Raw genomic sequence first — 25,719 nt, forward strand, 5'->3', positions numbered from 1 at the left:
TCAACAAATATTTCTTCCTGCCTGCTGGGGAGATGACGACTTCTACCAACCTTTCCAAGGAGAGCTATTAAACGATGCTGGATATTTCTAAAATGACCAATGCATACCCAAGGGAAATTTAGTTTAACCTTGGTCCCACAAAAGCTGGTCTGTAAGGGCAGGAATAGATACTCCATGAGGGCAGAGATTAGTATCTGTTTTATCCCCAGTGTGTCCCCAGTAACTAGACTACCTGGCACAGAGCGGGAACTCAACAAATATTTGAATGCACCAATGAATGACCTAGAACTGGTATGAGGCATGGACCACACTTTATGTGTATGGAATGAAGGAAAGAGACACTTGGACTTTTTGTTTTTCTGTAACAACCAAAGTATGTCAGCAATAAAATTATTTTTAAAATTTCAATGATATAAGTCATTGGATTTCAAATAAAACTCCCAAAATGGTACTTTGGAGGGTTCCACAAAATAAGATTATTTCACACCCACGAATACAGATTTCAATTGCTTCAAAATGAAGATGCCCACTGTTTTTTGTTTTGTTTTGTTTTCTTAAAATTTGAGATTTCAATAACGTTTCATTTGATAAAGAAATTCTGATGCTGAACATACCAACCTTAAGCTCTTGAGTTGAAGCAGTAAACCCAATGTCATTCTTACAGTTCTACCTTCATTTCCCTATCTATTTAGACTTCTTCCTCAGTATCCTTTACTATAAATAACATGACACATGTGGGTTGTGTGTCACTCTAAAGAGAAGGATGTAGGAGAATGATAGATGTCAGAAGCAGATGAAGTCGAAAGGAGCTTAGACAGAGGTATGAGGCGGATGGGTGGGTGGCACAGAGATGATCACAGCAGTGATTCTCAAAGTGGGACTAGGGGAGTTCGAAAAAACATTCAAACATCATAATAAACATTTCCATTTGGAAAACACAAAATACATTTGAGCTTTGGGATAGAAACTGCAAGGAGGAAAGCATAACATCTGGCTACTAGAGATACGCAGAAGCCACTGTGACTGGCAATCAAATGGCACCCCCTGGAGACTGAGGGCCTAGTAGTACTTCCAGAGGCACAAGACTGACATAGAGCCGAAGGGAGCACAGGTTTAAAAGGGCTGGACACCACTGGGGACAGGGACATTGATCTTCATATACCCTGTAAGTCACCAACACTGGCAATGAAGTTAGAGAGACAGAAAATACTTAAGAAAAATAAACTCTCAGGATGTGACTGAGAAAGTAGCAATAAATAAAGAGCAGAAGCACAAGACTAAGCAGGATATAGATCAAAGCTGAGAAATAGCTGAGCTGAAGTTATTCCACCAAAAAGCAAATGAAATCAGGGAATACAGGCAACAACGGAGAACCAGGGGCCTCTGGGATGAGAAGCCATCAACTTCTTACTGTGACTTGACAAAGACTTCAAAAATCCATTGCATCATCTAGGAGAAGAGCATGTCACATAACTACTCTTGGTAAATGGAATAAATGAACAAAGGACAGAGCCCAGTGGAAGCTTAACCTCTTTAAGAACATGGGCACAGAGAAAGAGCCCTTTAACACAACAATTTTGCACTTCCATCCAACCAGGAACTAACAAGGTTCTACCAAAGTTCTAAGAAAATAAACAAAGAATGTCTAGATGTTAAATCCCAGAGCCCTCTGATGCAGGGGTTCATAACCCAGGCATGGGCTCTAGGGTAGGAAAGTAGGAACTCTTGGCGTGCACATAAAATTGTAAGCACTTTCCTAGGGAGAGTATCCATAGCTTTTATCCAATCCGCAAAGGACTCTGTGGCCTAAACAGGGTTAGGAACCACTGCACTAATATAAACATGATTTCAAAATACTTACAAGTGATGTGTTGAAATGTCTATGTAAATACACACTTCCAGAGTGTACTAAGGATACCAGTTTCGCAAGATGCTTATTTGTGATAACCCCAAATCGTATTGTTCCTAGGTAATCTGAAACAGAAAATTTTCCTTTATTAAAGAAAAGGCCTGTGCCTTAAAACAACCACAAAACCCAGTGACAAACCTTGATGCACAAATCCCCAGGAAGCAAAGCTCTTAGTGGTCACCTAGCCTAGCCAGGAACCAAAGAGGAGGGGAAGACACCTTTCTCCTGAAGCTGACCTCGGTCCTTCGTACACCGTAACAGCTCTGACAATCACCCACTTCGTCTGTCCATGACCATCTGACCTCCTCTCCTGCCCCCTCACTCATTACCCAGGGTCATACCTAGCTTAGTCTCACCTCAGAGCTGAGGCACATACTGTTCTCTGTCTGGAAACCTCCTGTGGCAGCTCCTTCTCTCCATTCAGATCTCAGCTCGGGGCCCGTGTTCTGAGAAGCCTTTCCTAGCACCCTCTCTACCTAAAAGCAGGAGAAGTCTACAATGGGAAATGGGGTAAGGGGCTTCCCCCCTATTCAGCCACTCTTTTTATAGCACCTACAGTACTTATCAACATCTACCTAATCTTATTCATATTTTCCTTGGTCCAATTTCCCCTTCAGAACTTAAGTTCTGTGAAAGTAGGGACCTTGCTTTTTATGGCTGTTTCCCCAGCAGCTACAGCAGTGTCTGGGGCATATGGTAGGGAATCAGTAAGTACTTGTTGAATGAATGAACCTACCATTTATAAAAAATTCATACAAATCAATAGTAAGAAGAAAATGGTTAAAAATGGGCAAACCAAAGAAGAGAAAATATAAACACTAATTAGAGGAAAAAGTACTCAACTTCCCTATTCAGAGGGAAGCGTATTAAAAAAAAAAGAAAAAACAAAAACAAAAAAACACCTTTTACCCTCATATTGTCCAAAAATTAAGACTTAGAAAATTCCAACTATTAATACCCAGTAGAGAAATGAGTACTGTCATATACTGCTGGTGGGAAGGTAAAATGGCACAGCCACTTGGGAGAGCAATGTGTTGTATGGATTACAACGAAGGATGGATGCAGCCTGTGGTTCAGCAATTCTACTTCTTAGTCTCAGTCCCAGAGAAACACCCACATATGGGCAGGAGGAGTCACATGCAAGGATGTCAACATGAAATACTCTGCAGATGTTAAAAAAAAAAAAACCAATGAGGTAGGGCTATCTATATAAACACAACAGATCTTCAGGACATATGTAAGCGAAAAAGCAAGCTGAAGAAAGATAAAGTATACTTATTATGTTTAAAAACAAAAAAGACCCATACTTATAAAACAGTATTTTTTCCTCCTACAGGCATATATGTTTAGAAATGTATAAGGAATCTCAAAGGATAATAAAAGTGATTTTGTGTTGGGGGATGAAGCTCAACGGAGACTTTATCTAAAGTTTTCATTTTTCTCAAGGAGTTTATAATAACGTAATGCTTGTGTGATTAAATATTGATTAAAATATTTAAAGGGGTGATAAGATAGTGTAGGTTCATTCTTTCCTGTTCCCTTTCTGCTTTATTAACAGACATTAAATGAAATACCAGTTTATCTTTGAATGTTACCAAGTTATATCTAAGGACCTAGTATAATAAAATATTAAGGCACTAAACACATGCATTTTCGCTTCATCACCTGAGTCCCACCTCCAGCAGTCTTCTCTTCCTCAGGTAAGAAGAGGCTCACAAGGATGACATGGTAGTAAATATGCCCTAACGCCATGGTGGACAATCTTTAATACAAACTGATGAGTTTAAAATGGCATAAAACAAAAAATCAGGAAGAATAAACCATAAACGAAAGAGACTGGTTATCTACAGGGGTTGGGGTGAGGAAGGAGGAAAAGGGGCTGAAAGAAGGGCTGAGTGGGAACTGGTACCAGGGATGAAACTGCTCTGAACAGACATTTTTGTATTTGACCTTGGAGCCACGGAACCCTGGTGTGTAGTGGTTAAGTGCTACAGCTGCAAACCAAAAAGATCAGCAGTTAAAATCCACCAGGTGCTCCTTGGAAACTCTACACCTTGGAAACTCTACACCTTGGAAACTCTACACCTTGGAAACTCTACCCAGTAGTTCTACTCTGTCCTATAGGGTCACTGTGAGTCGGAATTGACTTGACAGCAACAGGGTTGGTTTTCAGAGCCACAGTAATGTGTCACACTCCCTTCACATACCCCAAAACTAAATAATGAACACCAACCAGGAAGTGGGGAAATCAAAGTGGAACGCAAACACTAATAACAAAGAAACTCAACTGTGTTGCAAATGGGCAATGCCACAGTGAAGGGGGCTGGGGAAGAAAAGAGCTAACCTAAGTACCTAAGTGGGGAACAGCATCTTGGATGGACACTGTAAAGCTAAAGACAAAAAGAATTGTACATATGCTGTTAAGTCTAGTTAGTAAATGTGTTCTCACAGGGGCATAAGTTAGCAATTCTGAAACGACTAGCTTATTTACTTATTTGTAAGTAAATACATGATGGACAATGAGAGTCAGGTTTCTCACTGTTGGAGAAAGAAGTTATTTACGTATGAAAAGGAATTCCTAAAATGAACCTTGTGGTGTCAGACTGGAATCAAAGGTAATCAGTATAAACTCATGGCTTTACCCACACATACACATGTACATAAAGATAGTAATATAGAAATAGAGATGTGTGTATATACGTGGGCATGCATACATATATTTCCTAGCTCTGTCTACTGAGAGGGTCTAGAAGTAATGATAACCTGTTAGCAAAGAATATACCTACTGCCCAGATCTTGGTTTCTAAACACCATTCTCCAATAATAGAAACCAGGACTTCTGGATGAAGAGGTTGATTCCAGAGCTGGGGCAAGGAAAATACAAGATAACCCTGAAACACCTTGTGTCAGAAGTAAGGAAGCGCTCAAAAAAAGGCCTGGGGCTTGCTCAAAGGACATAAGAGCCAACCCCAAGTGCTCCTGGTGACCAAAGCTGGAACGATGTGAGCAACAAAATAAAACAATGATAGCACATAAAATAAATATCCATGAGTCCAGACTGATATAAATGAGAAAGTATAGCTCTTTCTTATAGCAGAATTCCACTGATAATGAACAAGAAATGAGAATAATCATTAGAGTCCCACAGTAACTACTATTGCAGGCAAAGATCCATGGATGATGCTACAGCAGTGGGCAAAAATTTGAGGGGGTTTCTGCATAGTCTCAAAGTACCCCCCGACCAGAGGTATTTATTAATTACAAAGGGAAAGACAGTAACTTTTCAGTAAAGAAACCCAGCATAAACTACCTTAGTTAAGTGATTAAAGTTAACATCACCAGCGCTAAGACACGCTGACGTCACCAACTCCTTGATAGGAAACACCAGGAAGGACAGAATATCATTTCCACAGTATTCTTGCTAAAAATACACAACCTCATACCAATCATGAGAAAAATATCAGAGAAACCCAAACTGAGAGACTTTCTACAAAATACCTGACCAGTATCCTTTAAAAGTATCAAGATATGGAAGACAAGGAAAGACTGAAGAATTATCCTAAGTTGGAGGACATTAAGGAAAAAAAAAAAAAAACACTAAATGCAATGTAGGATCCTGGATTAGATCCTAGAACAGAAAAAGGGCATTAGTGGGGAAACTGGCGAAATTCAAATAAGGTCTTGAATTAATGATGTACCAATGGTAATTTCTTAAAGTTCTGACAAATGCACCATAACAAATGGTTACGTAATAGTTTATGTAAAATGTTGATACTGGGGGAAGCCTGGTGAAGGGTATACAAGAACTATACTCTATCCTTGTAACTTTTCTACAGTACAAAATTTGTTCAAAATAAAAAGTTTTTTTTTTTTTTTTCAATGGCACAACATGTAACAAGCAGTAAGACCTTTAGTGGCAGGGCGAATTAAGTCCCCCAATCTCTGTCTCCAGCTCAGACCTGTCTCCAGAGCACCAGACTCTGACCTACACCAGCCACTGATGCCTCCACTTAGGTGTCTAATGGACATATCCAGCTTAACACGGCCAAGCTGCTCCCTCAGTCTTCTCTCTTTAAATAAACTACACCGCATCCTCCTATTCAGAGCAAACGTCCTGGCTTCCACCCTCCCTTCATCCCTCAGGGCCAATTCGTCTGCATGTCCAGAGCACTCCAACTCCAAAACAGACTCTAAAGCTCATCATCCTTTTCCTAAACAACTGCAGTGGCCTCCTAACTAATCTCCCTTTTGCTCCTTATGGTTGATTGTCCATTCAGCAGCCAGGGAGATTTTTAAACAGTATCGACTGAATCACATTGCTCCCTGGGAAAAAGCCTTTTGGTGGCCTTAAAATAGCATAGCCCCTCACCCTGGCTGTTAAGGCACCCTTGTGATCCTGCCCCCGCCTACCGCTCTAGCCTCACCCCTGACCACTCTGTCTCACTTACTATGCTCCTGTTATACCGGCCTCTGGCTGTTCCTGGAACACACAGCTTGCTCCCATCCCCAGGCAGGCTCTTCTCCCTGCCTGGGACACTCTGCTCATGGCTCTTCACTTAGCTGGCTCTTTCTCATCATTCAGGTCTCTACTCAAAGACTGTCTTTCCTCATAAAGGCCTTCCACAAACTCTCTGCTAACCCCCAAACCGAGTTCCTCTCTGTACCCCAGCCCTCTGTATCCCCTTGTCTCACTTCATGTTCTTGGCACTCAGCTCTGTCTGAAATTATATTATGTATGTGTTTACTTATTGAATGTCTGTTGCCCTTCCTAGAATGTAAGTTCCACAAGAGTAGGGATAATGTTTGTCTTCAATGCTGTATTTCCAGAGTGCTATATTTCCTACATATTCAATAAATATTTGGTAAGTAAATAAACAGGAAAAGGTGTTTGAAAAGAATGGTTAAGTGTCTGAAACTATTACTGTCCATTTATAGCTGACAAACATTACTTAGCACTCCTAAAAGAAATTGTAAGGCAGGTGAGAAAATTAAAGCTCTGGCAGGTCATACAATCTGTAAATCTCCAAACCAAGATTTGAATACTGACTTCAAGTTCAAGGCAGTTTCCACTACTCTGCATCTCTGCATAAGGACACACTATAGGTACAAAGCCAAGCCTAAGCAGCCTAAGTGATTCACACATGAGAGAATAAAAGAACCTGAACTGGGGAGGGGAATAGTAAAGGAAATGGCAAGTTCAAATCCCAAAGCTGTCAAAAGAATAAGCAGGACCTGAGAGAGGTTAAGAATTGTGCAGTAAAAGGCATCATTCTCCAGAAGGAGAGGGCTGAATCTATAGTTTAAAACAGAATGAAAAGCAGCCAGTGAGGAAATTTATTTGATATTCTGCCAATTATTACAGCATGGGAAGAAGAAGAGATGGCCTGTCTCAAGGGTTGAAAGGGGCCATTCAAAAAACCTCTTAACTGAAACTGAATGCTTCGAAGGCCAGCGCAGCAGGGGCAGGGGTCTGGGGACCACGATTTCAGGGGACACCTAAGTCAATTGGCATAATAAAATCTATTAACAAAACATTCTGCATCCCACTTTGAAGAGTGGCGTCTGGGGTCTTAAACGCTAGCAAGCAGCCATCTAAGATGCATCAATTGGTCTCAATCCACCTGGATCAAAGGAGAATGAAGAACGCCAAGGACACAAGGTGATTACGAGCCCAAGAGACAGAAAGGGCCACATGAACCAGCGACTACACCATCCTGAGACTAGAAGAACTAGATGGTGCCTGGCTACAACCGATGGCTGTCCTGACAGGGAACACAACAGAGAACCCCTGAGGGAGCAGGAGAGCAATGGGATGCAGACCCCAAAGTCTCATAAGACCAGACTTAATGGTCTGACTGAGACTAGAAGGACCCCGGTGGTCATGGCCCCTAGACCTTCTGTTGGCCCAGGACAGGAACCATTCCCAAAGCCAACTCTTCAGACAGGGATTGGACTGGACAGTGGGTTGGAGAGGGATGCTGGTGAGAAGTGAGCTTCTTGGATCAGGTGGACACTTGAGACTATGTTGGCATCTCCTGCCTGGAGGGAAGATGAGAGGGTGGAGGGTGTTAGAAGTTGGTGAAAAAGGACACGAAAAGAGAGAGTGGAGGGAGGAAGCTGGCTGTCTCATTAGGGGGAGAGCAACTGGGAGTGTGTAGCAAGGTGTATATGGGTTTTTGTGTGAGAGATTGACTTGATTTGTAAACTTTCACTTAAAGCACAATAAAAATTATTAAAAAAAAAACAAACCTCTTTAACTGCATTACTAAGAGTGGACAGCCTATCTTCGCAGAACAGATTCCAACACGTTCAAACATATGACAGTTTAAAACTTCACTTTTCACACACAGAGAAATTTATAAAAGTCAGGCGTCTATTTAAGGTGCTGCACATGGTGGAAATCTTGCTGGAAGAACAGCTTCAATCTGCAGTCTGGTGAACAAAGAGCTGCTGGATTAGCAAAGCAAGTTTATAATGTAAGAATGACGCAAGAAAATAGGATTTCTCATCTACATACCCGGAGCTTTCAACAAAAGGGATCTTTATTATTTACAAAATGAACTCTTTGGTCCTAAAAGTAAAAAAAGCTTCAATATTATAATTAAGGATTTTGAATTTGTTGACTAATTAAAAATAAATTCAGAATAATGCCCCCACCCCCACCAATGGTCCAATGATGGCATGGTTCTACTCAATTAATAAAATTAAAAAAAAAAAATTCTCAGTAAATTCTGTTAGCCTGGTATTTGGTCTGTTTAAACTCTCTATTAACCATCCAGTGACAACTGGTGTCAGAAAGATCAGTAAGACATAACAAGGTCACCTAAGTAAAAGAATTAAAGTTCTACAGAATGCAATACACTTTGTCAAGGTTCTTTTTTATGTAGTTTTTTTTTCTACTGATACGTATTACAGTATTCTGATTAGCTTAAACATTAGTAACCTATGTATGAAAGAACAACAAAGTGTGGTTTAGCAGAAACAGCCCCAGACTGGGAGTATCAGGGTACCTGTTTCAGGTCCCAACACCATCAACTAAAGTGTACCCTTGAGGAAAGGCCTTAACCTTTGACTCTCTATTCTCATTTACATATGTGGGGGCTGAGCTCTGGGGTCCTTTCTGGCTTTAGCACTCTATTCTAGTAAAGCTGTATGGCACAGACTTCAGAATTAATGAAAATATCTGTAACATAACTGCAAAATAGATATGAATGTCAAGAATCCCAATTCCTGCTGGATATTTGAGGTAGTGATTTATGTGATGATTAAAATACCTACAGAAGGTTAGTTTTCTTACTAACTCACTTGAAAAATTAAGAGGAACACTTACAGGTAGATCAAACTATAAGAATGAGATGGAGAAAAGCCAGAGAAGTTAGGTTCTAAACAAGAGTGCAGAGTGTACACAAAAAAAAAAACGTGACAAAGTACAAAAGCATTTCTGTAGTATGCTACCTTCGTGTAAGCAAAGGGATATAAAAAACATACTCATATTTGCTCATTTGTGCAAAAAGAAACCCAGGAGGGATAAACCAAAGACCAAAGGGATTGGTCACCTCCTAGAAGCAGTTGGGAACAGGATGGAAAGGATAAGAGGATGGAACAGAGTAGGAGGGCCCTGGACTTCCCTGCACACGCTTGCTGATGTGTCAAACTGCAAGGGCTTATTGTCCCCTGGTACTGAGCAGTTTCTGTAGCTGGTCATGAAGGCAGTCAAGTAGGCCAAGGTGACCACAGTATGACTACTGTGTCACCACCTGGGCCCATCATGTCATGTCTCCCATGGGACCTGAGAGAAGGGGAACCAACACTCCCAGGCTGATGCTTGTGCTGTCTGCAGACTGTATTGCCGTGGTCCATGAAATCTTGTCTACTTTTAGCACTTATGCAGGTTTATTCCGTGCCATCTTTTATGAGGCTGGGGTTCTTCCCTGTTATTAAAAGAATGTTCTACCCCTGCTTCCCACACACCCCTGGGAATAACTTCAGTTGCCCTTCTTGTGCCTTCCACACACCAGTGTCACCCTCTACCTCAGGGTAGCCACCCAGGATGCGTCGAGAACAGAAGGTTCTGAAATCCTATCTGATCTCCATTTAGACTTGCCTGGTTCTCTGGTTTCTATCAAGGTTTTCTGTGTAACATTTTAATATCAAACTACTTTACTGTTTAATACTGTTTGCCTGAAATTCAATTTTTAATTATTAAAATTTTATTAAATATTTAAGTATTAAAATTTCAATTTAATGTTAGGGTAAAGCATACACATTCTGAGTGACAAACCATCTCTGTGAGGCAAGATGCTAACATTCCCAAACATTCCAGAAAGAACAAGAATAGTTTATCCTTTGCTAGGAAAGAGAACAGACTTTTTGTGTGTTAAAATTAATAATAAAGGGTCCTGCCAGAAGCAAAAGCTATGCATTTCCATAAAGATTACAGCCTTAGAAACCCTATAGTGCAGTTCTACCCTGTCCTATAGGTTTGCTATGAGTCAGAATCAACTCAACAGCAATGGTTTTTTATGTGGTTTCTATTATATTTCTACTGGACTATGCCAAGGTGGTAACAATGAAAAGGCAAGATTCATTTACCTCAGGAAGAAAATTAGGCTGAGACAATAAATCCAGTAGCCAATAGGTCTCAATAATGGACCATTATCTGGGAAGGATATATAAGACAATACTTCTCAGACTTTTTCCAGGAAAATCTCTCCAACAGCAGAGAATGATGATTTTTAAGGATGCGTTCCTCTCCTTCAGAAAGAGAAAACTGGGGCTGTAGACCTGGTGACTCTGGGTATAAACTGCTGAGTTTCTGAAATGAAGTCTCTCTCTGAAGCCTACAGAAAATAGCATTTGGTGTATTACAAAGTAAGGTACCCAAGGGCACTCTGAGAAAATGAAAAGAAACGAGGAAGCTGAACACGAGACTCTTCACATCAGGGCTGGCCACCTTCTGCAATCCAGGTGACTTCTCCGTGAGCTAACTTCTCAAGGCTCAGGGAGCAAAATGGCTTTATCAGGTCAAAAAAAAAAAAAAAATGTCACAAAGATAACTGCTGACAAATAAACCATGATGCACTTAAAAACTAAACACTGCTAGATTAATTCACACGGCTTTTAATCAGCACAAATAAGAAGTCATTTACTCCCGAGGAAATAAATGGCCCATAGTGTAGACATTCTAAAAGAAAAATCTAGATCAAGGTACCTTCCATGTGCTCAGAAACAATTCTCATTTTATTCTACATGCTGTCATTTTTATTAACTTCTGCTTTCTTACTCTTCTTTCCAAGGTGTTGGACAAGGAGGAAAAAGGAGAAACAGAGGCTTATATAAAATGGGATAAAAATAACCCCTCCAATGTTACTCAATATTTATATAATGATCCATTTTCAAGAGCTTCATAACCATTCATTCAATGGTGACTTTATACATCTCCAATGATTAATATACCCATCAAAATGATAAATATCTTCAAAGAAGTTTAACAGATTATGGAATTATTTTTCAACGTACAAACTATTGTCATTGTTTGTACTTTTTTCCCTAAAAATGTGACTTTGAGATTTTATATGTTTAAAATTCTTAATATAAACCACAAAGCAATTACCTAGGGAAAAAAACCTGGCATTTAGGCACCATAAATACAATATTCACATTCCGGTGTTTGCCAAGATACTGCTCAACTCTGAGTAAACATTAACTTCTTAGCTGTGATTTTTTTTTTTTCTTGTGAGTTGGGTGGGGAGAGGGTAAGAGAAATGTAGTTCTAAATACATTATTAGGGGAAAATGAACTACTGTAGAGAAGTGAATATGCACTATCACATATACTTAACTTGAGAGTAAAACAATACTCTCACCCTATCCCTTCTCTTTAAACCAAAGCATAATATTAAAATGATCAATTAAAATACTTCCCTTGTATGGATTTCAATTAATTCTCCCATCTTCTTTTTTTTTTTACCTTCAGGAAATGATAGACTTCAGGTATCTGTTTATAAATCCCTCCCCACCCCCTTCACGCTGCTCTTATAGTCTAGCGTAAGGGTCAGCTACATGAGGTCCTGCACTGTCTTTTTTTTTTTTTTAAACAATCTTTTAAAAATATAAAAATGACTCTTAGATTCCAGGACGTACAAAAAACAGGCCAAGGGCCATTGTGCTGTCAAGCTGACATGTCCCTTTGAGACAACTACGACAAAGCTCTTTTATTTTTAAGGGTAGGAAATCTGAAGACCAGTGAGAAGGAGTGACAGCGCCATGGTCACTGTAAGACACTTGCCAGTAATCTGGCTTGTTATCAGAAGAGACAGGAACTTTTTGTTAGAAAGATATCACTAAAGCCCAAGGGAAAATTGGAAAACAATACAAGTTGCTAAGAGGGGAGATACAGCCTATTGGTACAAGAGGAGTTCTAAAAAGGAAGTATGGAAATTTCCATTTTACATCTATAATGTGCCAGACATCATGCTAGCTAGGCAGTATTTATAAAACTCACAAGCCTTCAGATGGACTTGAAAAATTACAAAGTGGATATTAACCAGAAGGAGGCATTATATTTAAAACAACATCAAGGGCAAAGGATAGGAGGAGGGAATCAGTATATTGTGCCACCGGCCTCATTCCAGTAGAGTAGGGTGGCTAGAGAGAGAAGGGGTGGTGGTGGGGGGGAAGCACATGCACGCAAGCAAGCTCTGGAGTCACATGGTCCTGGGTTCCTACCTTAGCTCCAGCATTTACTGGCATGTAAAGGTATTAGTTTCCTATTGCTGCTGTATCCAGTTACTACAAACTTAGCTGCTTAAAAAACAAATGTATTTTACAGTTCTGGATGTCAGAAGTCTGAAATGGGTCTCACCGAGCTAAAAAAAAATCAAGGTGTCGGCAAAACTGTGTTCCTTCTGGAGGCTCTGAGGGAGAATCTATTTTCTTGTCTTTTCTAGCTTCTAGAAGCTGCTGCATTCCTTGGCTTGTGGTCCCCCCTACCTTCAAAGCAGCAGTGGCTAATCAAGTTTTCTTTATGGACACTGACTGTTCTGTCTCTCAATCCTACTTTTAAGAAAACTTGTGATTACACTGGGCCCACCTGGATAATCAAGGATACATCTCAAGGTCACCTCATTAGCAATCTTCACTCTTCCTTGCCATCATATTCACAGGCTCCAGGAATTAGAAACTGGACATCTTTGGGGAGTTATTCTACCTACTACAGTGACCCTTCAATAAGTTATCAACCTCTTCAGAACCTCAGTTTCTTCATCTGTAAAACTGCGATAACAGTCCCTCCTTCAAACGGTGGCAGTGAAGATTGGATCATCCAGGTAAAGAGCTTGGCTTGTGAAAGGACTCAGTCAAGTACTAGCTTATAATGTTCAACTGTATATAAAAGGTGGTCAAGTACAGACCAGAACCAGGTTTGTCCGCACTAAGTTGTTTGACACTAAGCCGTGACTCCATTACAGAAGGTGATCCCTGAGGTTTTTTCATGGTAAAACTTTAACGTTTTGGGGGAATTTCAAATTCTCATGGAATCCAGGCTTTCTGGAGCCATGGAGGCTGGGTGAATCCCTGAAATTACTGCCCTGAGATAACCTTTAAACCAAAATATCTTCCTAAAACCAAACAATAGTTTAGCTTAACTAGTAAAAGAATGTCTGCCTTGAGCATTGTGCTCTTTTAAGATCTATCTATATGGGATCAAACTGACAACAGGAACTCAAAGGATATGATAGGAAATTAGGGGGCAATGACATTATATTACTGGGGGAGAATAATTTGGAAAAGGATAGCAGGAATGCCTGTATAACCTGAAGAATGTAACCCATGTCACTGACTGTACATGTAGAAACTGTTGAACTGGTGTATGTTTTGAGGTGATATTTTTATCAAAAATAAAATGAATTATTTTAAAAAGAGATTTTAATGTTTTTGGTTCTTTGTCTTGGAATCTTAGCTCAACTTCCAAAAAAAAAAGCCTCGATGAAATAGGAACAACATACACACACACCTGCCATAAAACAGGACAACTTTAGTAAGGATAGAAAATATCACAAAACAATTAGAAAGTAAAGATGGCATGAATTTGCAAATACATGAATTCAAAGAATCAATTAGTATCTATAAATTAACACTAAACTCAGTTCTGAACTTCCTGCAGCTGAGGAAAAACAGACACGCCTTTTGCTTTCCCCAGCCCCAAGTATCTTCTACTCTGTAGTTCCTTATGAACTCCAAACTGTGGCTCACCTGGAGTTCACCGGTGGGTCTTTTCCCTCCACCTAATAGCTCCTCCCTGCCCCAGCACTACCTCCTCTGAGCAGTCTTCCCTGAGCTCAGTTGAGTGTCCTGCTCATCCTCTAATGAAGCCTGTCACTGTCTTGTCACTGTACTTATATCACTGGCAACTGTATCTGTTGGCCAAACTAGCTGTGGTGACTGCTACTGACAGCAGGGAATAGGTCTGATTCATCTTTGTAGATGTGACACATAGTAGATCCTCAAATGTCTACTGAATGAATAAATCATGCTTCTGAATCCAACCTCAAGCGCTAGGAACCCCCTCCCTTTTTTTTTTTTTTGGCTTTAGTTCTTACCTACCAGCATTTACAAGGCTTAAGAAATAAGTCTTAATGGGAATAAAAGCATCTCCTAGGAAATATGATGGTTTCTTCACCAAAATAATAATGTAATTAATGTCAGTTTTATGAGTAGGGACAAAAAGTATGGAATTTCTAATATGGTTATTTTAACATCTATTAATCTATACCCAGAAGCCTCCAAACCCAGGCAGATGATTAGAAAAAGGTCTCCTTCGAAGAGTGAATGTAGTGACAATCAATGAATGAGATTATCTGAGAAAGCCAAGTGACCCCAGAGACTGTTTCACTCTGGGAGAAATGTTAAGCCCAATGCTGGGTCCAGAGAGCCAAGTGTTAGACCCAGTAACCCAAGAAAATAAAGCCAGTCCCCAAGTCAACCTTGTCTAAGAAGTCAGTCCATTGTTTTTTAGTGCTTTTAAAAATGCCAATACACGTCTGGGGTCTTAAATGCTAACAAGCGGCCATCTAAGATGCATCAATGGGTCTCAACCTACCTGGACCAAAGGAGAATGAAGAACACCAAGGTCACACGATAACTATGAGCCCAAGTGACAGAAAGGGCCACAGGAACCAGAGACTTACATCATCCTGAGACCAGAAGAACTAGATGGTGCCCGGCCACAACCAATGACTGCCCTGACAGGGAGCACAACAGAGAACCCCTGAGGGAGCAGGAGATCAGTGGGATGCAGACCCCTAATTCTCATAGAAAGACCAGACTTAATGGCCTGACTGAGACTAGAAGAACCCCGGCGGTCATGGTCCCCAAACCTTCTGTTGGCCCAGGACAGGAACCATTCCCGAGGACAACTCATCAGACATGGAAGGGACTGGACAATGGGTAGGAGAGAGATGATCATGAAGAGTGAGCTACTTGTATCAGGTGGACGCTTGAGACTGTGTTGGCATCTCCTATCTGGAGGGGAGGTGGGAGGATAGAGAGGGTTAGAAACTGGCCAAATTGTCACGAAAGGAGAGACTGGAAGGGCTGACTCATTAGGGGGAGAGTAAGTGGGAGTACGGAGTAAGGTGTATATAAGCTTATATGTGACAGACTGACTTGATTTGTAAACGTTTACTTAAAGCTCAATAAAAATTATTAAAAAAAAAAAAAATGCCAATACAGGGGTAAGAAAACCCTACCTTCAGATCTCTTGAAGCTGTATAAAATTTCATAATTTAACAGAAAAAGGCTCTAAAAAGAGCTTTATCAGTGAAAAAGAATATGGAGGAGGGTACTTTTTACACATCCTGACTAGATTCTACCAGCAAATCAAGCGCCACCAGATGCTGCCTGCTGGACCCTACGCTGGAATCAGAAGTTCTTCCTCTAAATAAATCCATGAGGCCAGCGTTGCCAAAGGGTGTTTCTTAAAAACTCATGCCACAAGGTTCCCAAGGAATTTCCAAAGGTGGTAGGGAGTGGAAACACTATCTTCAGTTAGGAGTTTAGTGTATTTTCAAGGTGACATTTAGGTAACATGTGAATTTTAATCAAATTCATTAGAATCCTAATATCAGAGGATAGTGACAAGCCAGAGAAGAGAAAAAGGGAGAAGACTGGAGTAAGCACAGGCTCCATCCACCCCTACTGTGAGTGATTCCTACATTCTGGCCTAAGGAATCTGAAAAGGGTGAGGCGTGAGGAGGAACTGGTAGTGGTGGTGGTGACGGTGGGAGGGGACCCAAAATTACTTTCAAAATCCTACAGCTAAAATCATTCTTACTTGAGATTTTCCAACGTAAAATGTCCTTTATTAGTCATTCCTTCAGCCTTTTACATACAACTACAGTCGGACAGAGGGTTACAGCTGCCAGAGCAATCAGATAAAACCTCAAGACACTCAATAAGTATTTTCTGAACAAAAAAGCTCATATTCTGGTGAGAGAGAGATACGGTCAATTTTACAGTCAGGACACGTGCAGTACAAGGAGATGCAGGAATGGAGTGCTACAGGAAAAGGGAAGAAGACAGGTGTCTGCTGGCCACTCAAGTTATACACTATACTATCTTGTGTAGGTGCTTTTGTATAATACCTATTTAAGTGCTTTTAGCCAGGTGGCTTAGCTTCTAATTAAGCTAACTACAGACTTATGAAGCAGCCCCGGTGGCACAATGGTTAAGCACTTGGCTGCTAACCAAGAGATCTGTGGTCCAACCACATGAGCAGCTCCGTGGAAGAAAGATGAAGCAGTCTGCTTCCGTAAAGATTACAGCCTTGGAAACTCTATGGGGCAGTTCTACCCTGTCCTGTAGAGTTGCTATGAGTTGGAATCAACTTGACAGCAATGAGTTTTTACAGGACTTAAGACTATTGGTACAATAGCCCCCAAGATGATAAAATACTCAGGAATAAATCTAACCAAAGACTTAAAGGCCTATACAAAGAAAACTGTAAGACACTACCGCAAGAAACCAAAAGAGAACTACAAAAGTGGAAAAACATACTTTGCTCATGGATAGGGAGACTCAATATTGTGAAAATATCAATTTCTACTGAAACCAATCTATAGATATAATGCATTTCTGATCCAAATTTCAATGCCATTTTTTAATCAGACAGAGAAACAAATCACCAACTTCATGTGGAAGGGAAAGAGGACCCAGATAAGTAAAGCATTGCTGAAAAGAAGAACAAAGTGGAAGGCCTCACACTACCTGATTTTAGAACCTATTATACCGCCACAGTAGTCAAAACTGCCGGGTACTGGTACAACAGAGACATAGACCAATGGAACAGAATTGAGAATCCAGATGTAAATTCATCCACTTATGAGCAGCTGGTATTTGCAAAGGCCCAAAGCTCATTAACTGGGGAAAATACAGTCTCTTTAACAAATGGTGCTGACATAACTTGATATTAATCTGCAAAAAAATGAAACAACACCCATACGTCACACCATGCACAAAAACTAACTCAAAATGGATCAAAGACCTAAATATAAAATCTAAAACGATAAAGATCATGGAAGAAAAAATAAGGATAACGCTAGGAGCCCTAATACATGGCATAAACAGTACCTAAAACATTACTAACAACACACAAACACCGGAAGAGAAACTAGATATCTGGGAGCTCCTAAAAATCAAACACTTATGCTCATCCAAAAACTTCACCAAAGAGTAAAAAGACAACCTACAGACTGGGAAAACAATTTTGGCTACGACATACCGATCAGTGTCTAATCTCTAAAATCCACGAAATACTGCAAAGCCTCAACAACAAAAAGACAAATAACCCAATTAAAAAATGGGCAAAGGAGATGAACAGACACTTCGCCCAAGAAGACATTCAGGCAGCTAACAGATACATGAGGAAATGCTCACGATCATTAGCCATTAGAGAAATGCAAATCAAAACTACAATGAGATGCCATCTCGCCCCAACAAAGGCTGGCATTAATTCAAAAAACACAAAATAGTAATTGTTGGAGAGGTTGCGGAGAGACTGAACACTTGTAACTGCTGGTGGGAATGTAAAATGGTACAACAGCTTTGGAAATCAATTTGGCGCTTCTTTAAAATGCTAGAAATAGAAATACCATACAATCCACCAATCCCACTCCTTGGGATATATCCTAGAGAAAAAACAGCCCTCACACAAATAGATACACACACTCCATGTTCACTGCAGCACTATTTACAATAGCAAAAAGATGGAAACAACCAAGGTGCCCATCAACTGATGAATGGATGAACAAATTATGGTATATTCATACAACGGAATACTACACAACGATAAAGAACAATGATGAATCTGTAAAAAATCTCTTAACGTGGATGAATTTGGAAGGCATTATGTTGGGTGTAATTACTCACAAAAGGACAAATATCGTATGAGACCACTATTATAAGAACTCAAGAAAAGGTTTAAACACAGAAGAAAACATTCTTTGATGGTTATGAGGGTAGGGAGGGAGGGAGAGGGGTATTCACTAACTAGATAGTAAACAAGAATTATTTTGGGTGAAGGGAAGGATAACACACAATACAGGGGAAGTCAGCACAACTGGACTAAACCAAAAGAACTTTCCTCAATACAATCAAATACTTTGAGAGACAGAGTAGCAGAGGTGGGGATCTGGGGACCATGGTTTCAGAGGACATCTTGGTCAACTGGCATAACAAAGTTTATTCTGCATCCCACTTTGGTGAGTGGCTTCTAGCATCTTAAAAGCTCACAAACGGCCATCTAAGATGCATCAATGGGTCCCAACCTACCTGGTGCAAAGGAGAATGAAGAACACCAAAGACACAAGGAAAATACGAGCCCAGGAAACAGAAAGGGCCACATAAACTAGAGACTCCATCAGCCTCAGACCAGAAGAACTAGATAGTGCCTGGCTACCACCGACGACTGCCCTGACAGGGAATACAACAGAGTCCCTGATGGAGCTGGAAAAATTGGGGTGAAGAACTCAAATTCTAGTAAAGACCAGACTTAAAGGCCTGACTGAGACTGGAGGGACCCCATAGAATACAGGCCCCGGACTCTCTGCTAGCCCAAAACTGAAACCATCCCTGAAGCCAGCTTTTCAAAGATTAGACTGGACTATAAGACATAAAAGGATACTAGTAAGGAGTGTGCTTCTTAGCTCCAGTAGACACTTGAGACTAAGTGGGCAGCTCCTGTATGCAGACGAGATGAGAAGGCAGAGGGGGACTGAAGCTGGTTGAATGAACACAGGAAATACAGGGTGGAGAGAAGGAGTGTACCGTCACATCGTGGGGGAGAGCAACTAGGGGCACATAAAAACATGCGTGTGGTTATTTGTATGAGAAACTGATTTGAACTGTAAACTCTCACTTAAAGCAAATCAACTCGATAGCAATGGGTTTTTGGTTTTAGGTTTTATTTACACATGAAATATTTTACACGTGAAACGTGGCTTTATAAAACAAGCATTTATCCTTGTCCCTACTCTCCTCAATATTACAGAGAGACAAACTGAAACACAGGAAAATTAAATAATTTGTTTCAAGTTTACACACCTCACCAGGGGCAGGCAAAGCCTAAGGACCAGACACTATTGGCTCCCAGGCCACTGCTTTTCCCTCTAGACTGCACTGCATCCCTTTTGTAGGTTGGATAATAGGATCAAAATGTGCTGCAAATGTTCTCTTCTTAAAAATTCACTGACTCAATAAAAATTATTAAAAAAAAGTTTAAAAAAATTCAGACTCATAGCATAATATAACAACATTTTACCAGAATATATTTTTACAGCTAATAACATAATAATCACAAAATGAGGAAAAAAATAATCAAGCAAGCAACTTAACAATACTGACCCCTCTACCAAATTTTTTTTAGGCCAAAGCAGCAGCCTGAATCTGCCAAGATCAAATGTGAAAAGGTTCAAAGAGGAGTAGGCTTTGTTGTCTGGAAAAAGTAAAGCAGAGGAGTTCAAGAGAGCTGGTTTCCTTCAGACTCTGGAAATAGACACATAGACTGCTGGTCCACAATTAATCATTCAGCACTTCATAATGATTAAACATTAGAGAGAGATGTGTGAGACTTATTACGAAAAATTAATAAATGAGTAATCATGCTGTGATTCTAGAAAGGGAAGCTACATGTTAAGAAACATATCAATTATCTCCAAGTCAATTTACACATTTAATATAATTCCAACCAAAATCAATCAAAAGGCATGGATGAATATAAAAGGATATTCCACAAAACACAAGAACTAGAGGAAGCAGATCCAGAGTTTACCACGTAATAAAAACTTACAGAGCAAGAAATGAAATTGCACTTACTCATACAAAAATAGGTATCTAGATCAAGACAAAAGGCAGAAATAAACAGAACTGCATGTAAGAATGTATTTTGTGATAAAGCAGGTATCATCCAGATGAGGAAGAAGCAAAGCATCCTTTTGTAAATGGTACTAATTAACCAGTAAGAAGGGGGTAAAAAAATGAACTGTGCTGTATATTTCAAGCCAAAGGAAATTCCAGGTAAAGTGCTAAATACTTTTTAAAATTTAAAAGAAGATAATTACCAGTCAGATTTTTAGAAAAAAATAACAAAGTCAAGAAAAAGAACCACAGGCTCAATTACATACATGAAAATATACAAGCACTATTTTAAAAATTTATACTATTTATTTTTTACGTAGTATAAACACGGTTGTGCAATTTGCTAACATGTGTAGTTTAGCAATAAGAGACATTTAGATGTCAAGAGCAATAGTCTTTTGCCAGAGTTATATTCCCAACAGTCACAACTCATAAGGCAACTTTTTAAACTACATATGTTAGTTTAAAGAAAAGAATTTTTTTAATTACAGAACAGACCTATTCTGAGATGTAAATTCTTATAAAGAAATTCATATCATTTAATATTTATACTGGAAGATGACAAGTGTTAAAGGTACAAATAATAAAATCAATACTTTTTTAAAATGACGTAAGTCAAAAGGCTAGGACAACAATGGAAGAAATACAGCAGGGTTACGGCTCATATCACCTAACAAGCTAGCCTACACAAACAGACCACCACTAAGGCTGAGATCAACAGGTAAAAGACATGGGTATCTGAGATGAAAGGAAATGGCTAAAAAAAAAAAAAAGAGAGAGAAAACAAGTTAACGCTTAGTGCTAAGGTGGTAGTGAATTTTCCCTATTTCCCTATTAAAGTGCTTAAACATATCAAGCACTAGACAGATATTCTTTCAAGGCAGTGGCAAAGTACTACAGAACCAGATCTTACAACTAAGCTCTAAGATCCCTGAGGGCAAGGAATGAGTTCTCCCCTTAGCATTTCCCACAGATCCTAGTCAGGATATTCAATACATGTTATACTCTCAAAATATTTGTGGACTGATGGCCAGCTAGCTTCAAGAAACAAATGTATAACTCAGAAAATGTCCTGGCTTTTTCTAAGACAATTACAGAAAAAAAAAAAAAAATCATTAAGGAGATGGGAAAGCGTGCATTTTATAAACATTTGTAGTTTGTTGAACCAGGACATCTGCTTTCTACCACAACAGTCTAAACATGTCTTCAGTTAAGCTCTCCATAACCAAATGTTAAGTGTCTCAAATGTTTCTCAGACCTCGATTTGTGTACACAATCTAAACATGACACTGATCTACAATTTACATTTGGAACTGTATCATTAAAAAAGGAGGGTTCACATGTTTCTCTTACCACACATCTGCTATTAATGATAAGTATCATATGACTTCAGGGTAGGAAAAAGAAACAGGAAAAGGGGGAAAAAAAAGGCCACATACCCAAGGCAAAATCTTTCATAGTGCACATATTATAAAAAATCATCATTCCAAATTTGCCCTGTTCTTCTAAAAAGGGTTCATATCAAGCTTAAGTGGGCGCTTACCCATAAAAATGAGGTATAAGGATTAATTAGGATGAATCTCAGCTTCTGCCAAATTGCATATGCAACACAATTTTACAACACCCAACAAGACTCACAAGATATAGGGAAAAAATATAGTAAATCAGACTACCACTTATTCTGAGAATGCTCATGTATTCATTTGTCAAAATTAGGAATTTGACCAGGAGGACTGCTTTGTACCTGCAACTAATTTTTATCCATTTGCCACCACCTTCCTTAACTTAAAAAAAAAAAGAAGGAAAGAACAGAAAAAGATACTGTCTTGTACTTGGAAAGATTTTTCCAAAAGAAACACAATTTGGGAAACCTCTGAATAAAAACATAATTTAAGATGAATGATTTAATTCTTACTACATGGCAGAGCAGCACACAACTGAGCTAACGAGATAACAGAACATCCTTCCAAGATCTCGAAATACTCTCTTCAACTGAGGAACCTGAAAGCTGCCATCATTTTAGTGAAGGATTCTAGATCGTCCTTTTATAGATAATCTTCAGTTGAGGTCTTCTTCCAAGGGCTTTATTTAATTTTCCAGAAGGAGCTTTGAATGTCTGCTTCTTAAGCTTATTTAACTAGGCAATACGCAGTATTTTGTTTTCAAAGTTCACACTTTGATTCCCTAAGTCTTCTTAGTCACTTGAAGCTCTGCAGCTCAAAGTCTTCCAAGTAGACAGATGACATATTTATGTGACAACCTGATTTCCTTCCCTAATCTCCCCCACAGGCGAAAAACTTGAACACAGTACATTCTCTATGCGTAAAATCTTAAGACGTATATATTAAAAAGACCAGTCTTTAAATTGTTTGATGTATTAATGGCATACAGTTACAATAGCAAAAAAAAAAAAAAAATCTACTGTATTTTATGTAAACAACGTGCACATTCTATGATTTTTTGCCAACCACACCCTCCTACTGTAAGGCATTTTGATAACTGTGGTATGTCATTTTTTTTTTTTTTACATGTCCTTGCTATAAAAAAATTTAGCATAGCAGGCTTATGAAAATAACTCACAGGGAGAGGGTGCAGCTGGCAAACAGATATAGGGTACACACGTTATTTGTGTAAAAATCAGATAATATTCAGTAACAAAAGAAGTCATCTAACAGCCAGTAACAGAAAAATGGTTACATACTTTTGGTTAATCTACTGGGGGAAGATTATACAGCCATTGATTTCATCACTCGTTTGGCAAATACTGATTGAGCCCCTGCTATTTACCAGCCACTGGAAAGGGAACACTAAGCTGAAGACACATGGTCCCTACCCTCAGAAACCTCACAGTCTACAAGAAGTCAGATATTAAACAAATCATCTCATACCAAATTTAGATTTGGGGGAGCAGATCAATTATTTAGATTGTCAAAGTGATATTTGAGTTCGGCCCTGAAGGATGAATATGGGTCTGACAGGTGGAAAGCTGGGCCCTAGGGACTAGGGAAATGGGGAAAACATTCCAGGCTGAAGGACTAGCACCAGTAAAGGCCCTAGTGTGAGGAAGATCTGGCCAGCTCAAGTCCAGTGCAGTCAGAGCCCAGAGAGCATGAGGGCCAGTGAGAAGGTGAGATGAGAGAGGTCAGAGGTGATGTTATAATTTTGGAGTTTTTTCTAAATGCAGTGGGCCGCCACTGAAGATTTTAAAGCAGAGGAGTTATGCGATGTGAGCTGGGATTTACAGTTTATGACTGGCTTGAAAAGGGGTGAGAGTGGATACCAGTTAAGTGTCTACTGGTATAGTCCAGGGCCCTGGTGGCACAGTGGTTAAGCATTTGGCTGCTAACCAATAAGGTCAGCAGTTCAAATCCACCAACTGCTCCTCGGAAACCCTATAGGGCAGGTCTACTCTGTCCTGTAGGGTTGTTATTAGTTGGACTCAACCGGACAGCAATGGGTTTGGTTTTTTTGCTGGTATGGTCCAGATGTGGGGTAATGCAGGCTTAGACCACAGCGGTAAACAATGGAAATAGAGACAAGTGAACAGATGAAAATGTATCCAACAGGACCTGGTAGTAGTGACTGATTGAGAGAAAGAACACGGAGCAGCATGAAAAACTGGGTATGATACAATGTTTAATCTAGAAAGTTAGATCCCAAATAATACATGATTCAACTAAATGGAAAAATACTGATTTGAGAATACTGAAACTGGCAGTAAACTTTACTAGTAATTTCTGTTTTCTAAATATGCTGTAATGTGGCATGACTTTACTTGTAAAAATACTCTTCAAAGAAAACGTACTGCTAAAGTATGGTATATCCAAAACTCTGCCCAGAGTTTGTAACTCTACAAAAAAAAAAAAGATAATGGTACAATGAATTTTAAAATGCAAAATGTAGAACTACACAGACAGTATAATCGAGCTACATTTTTAAAAAGCTAAACATTTAAGAGACTACGTCTGAAATAATACAGTGCTTTCAGTTTGCTACTGATGGAACATAAAACAACATACTTACTATAAATACACTGAGAAAAGCAATCAAGCAAATCAACTTAAAAAAACAGAATCATAATTGTAACATACACATAACAACGTCAATACAAATACAATTCTAAAATGTCTTAATAGAAATCATGTTTACCTTTCTTTAATGAATGCAAGGCTGATTTGAAGAAGGTCAAATAGCCAGGTGGTTGGGGTGAGCCATTGAACTCAAAGTATCCGAGTACTCCAGGCTGCTGAAACAAGAGCAGGCTTAGGTGACTCACATACCACTCGTGACTCTGCAATGCAGGATATTTTTTTAAAAAAGAAAGACATGCTAGTACAATTTGACAGCTAATGCATTTTGTTGCGTTTCATTTTTTAAAAAAGCCTAACCACATGATAAAGGTTGCAGGTTAGGGTTGACCTTTCCTTCCACTTAGACAACAAACAGCGGGAGGCATGGAGTTGCACCAGCTTTTACAAGATGCCACAGCTGTCGTACAGGGGCACCTCAGAGCTGAAACGTCCCCCTTTCTCCCTACATAGGTTCTTCTTTCCACCCTCTGTTGACAGCACAATCCTAGGCCCCTGTCTCAAAACCTTACCATCAATTTCAGGTACTCGCTTTTAACAGCTCCAATCAAGCAATGTCAGTAACTTGTTTGTCACATTCCTTAGATTTCTTCCTCAGTTGCTTCCTTTCACTCACTCCAAATGTACCTTCACACTTAGTTGACTTCATATTAAATCTGATTGGCTTCACCTGCACTCAAGATCATTCAAACTCAGAATCCAACAATCCACAGTGGCCACCTCCTCTCTCAATAGAACAGTCTGCAGAGGGCCCCATCTCTTGCTCCTCCATTCCCACAAACTTACTTCTACTTGCTCATTCCATATCTCTAAGGTTAGCACAAGCCCCTCCATTCTGCCAAACCAGCTACAGTAATTGTCCCCTACCAGATGCATTCTGCCTTCTATGAAGGCCCTGTGGCACTAGTTCTGTCCAGCTTTGTGCTATAATAATCATATCTATCTCAAAAACCAAGCTGTGAGATCCCAGAGGAAAGAGTGCTAGGCTTGAGTCAAAAGACCTAAGTTCAAGTCCAAGTTCCATTAGCTAAATGACCTTGGGCAAACACTTCAATGTGAAGCCTCCATTTAGTTATATGTCAGAAGGGACAATTCCTCATGGGGTAACTGTGAAGGTGAGCCTGATGAACTATCAAGCACTAGGCAAATGTAAAGGATCCTTCTTTCTGGCCTCAAAGCACTTAGCACAATGCTCTTAATAAGTAATTGTTGAGCAGATATGATTATTAACAGGTAGAAACTGTAACCAGTTGATAAAGTTTAGGATCAGCATGTTGTATAAGAGAAATTTCTGATCTGTAGTGGAAGGTAC

The 25,719-nt window shown here is 39.6% G+C and overlaps 1 protein-coding gene across 15 annotated transcripts in view; it reads right to left on the minus strand.

Moving 5' to 3' along the window:
• The window catches only part of TXNDC11 (thioredoxin domain containing 11), a 75,867-nt gene that overhangs the window by 20,326 nt on the left and 29,822 nt on the right, over positions 1 to 25,719 (minus strand). For 9 of the 15 annotated variants that reach the window (XM_023557354.2, XM_023557355.2, XM_064295593.1 and 6 more), the window contains 2 exons: positions 24,469 to 24,565; positions 1,862 to 1,974 (listed from right to left, as the gene is read on the minus strand). In XM_023557354.2, coding sequence (XP_023413122.1) covers positions 1,862 to 1,974; positions 24,469 to 24,565 — 210 coding nt within the window. Of the gene's footprint in view, positions 1 to 1,861; positions 1,975 to 2,867; positions 3,073 to 8,158; positions 8,360 to 24,468; positions 24,566 to 25,719 lie in introns of those variants that run through there. The other 6 variants (XM_010597305.2, XM_023557350.2, XM_064295597.1 and 3 more) reach the window with 4 other exon arrangements.

This window comes from Loxodonta africana, chromosome 12 (genome assembly GCF_030014295.1).
Source record: "Loxodonta africana isolate mLoxAfr1 chromosome 12, mLoxAfr1.hap2, whole genome shotgun sequence".
Taxonomy (NCBI): domain Eukaryota; kingdom Metazoa; phylum Chordata; class Mammalia; order Proboscidea; family Elephantidae; genus Loxodonta; species Loxodonta africana.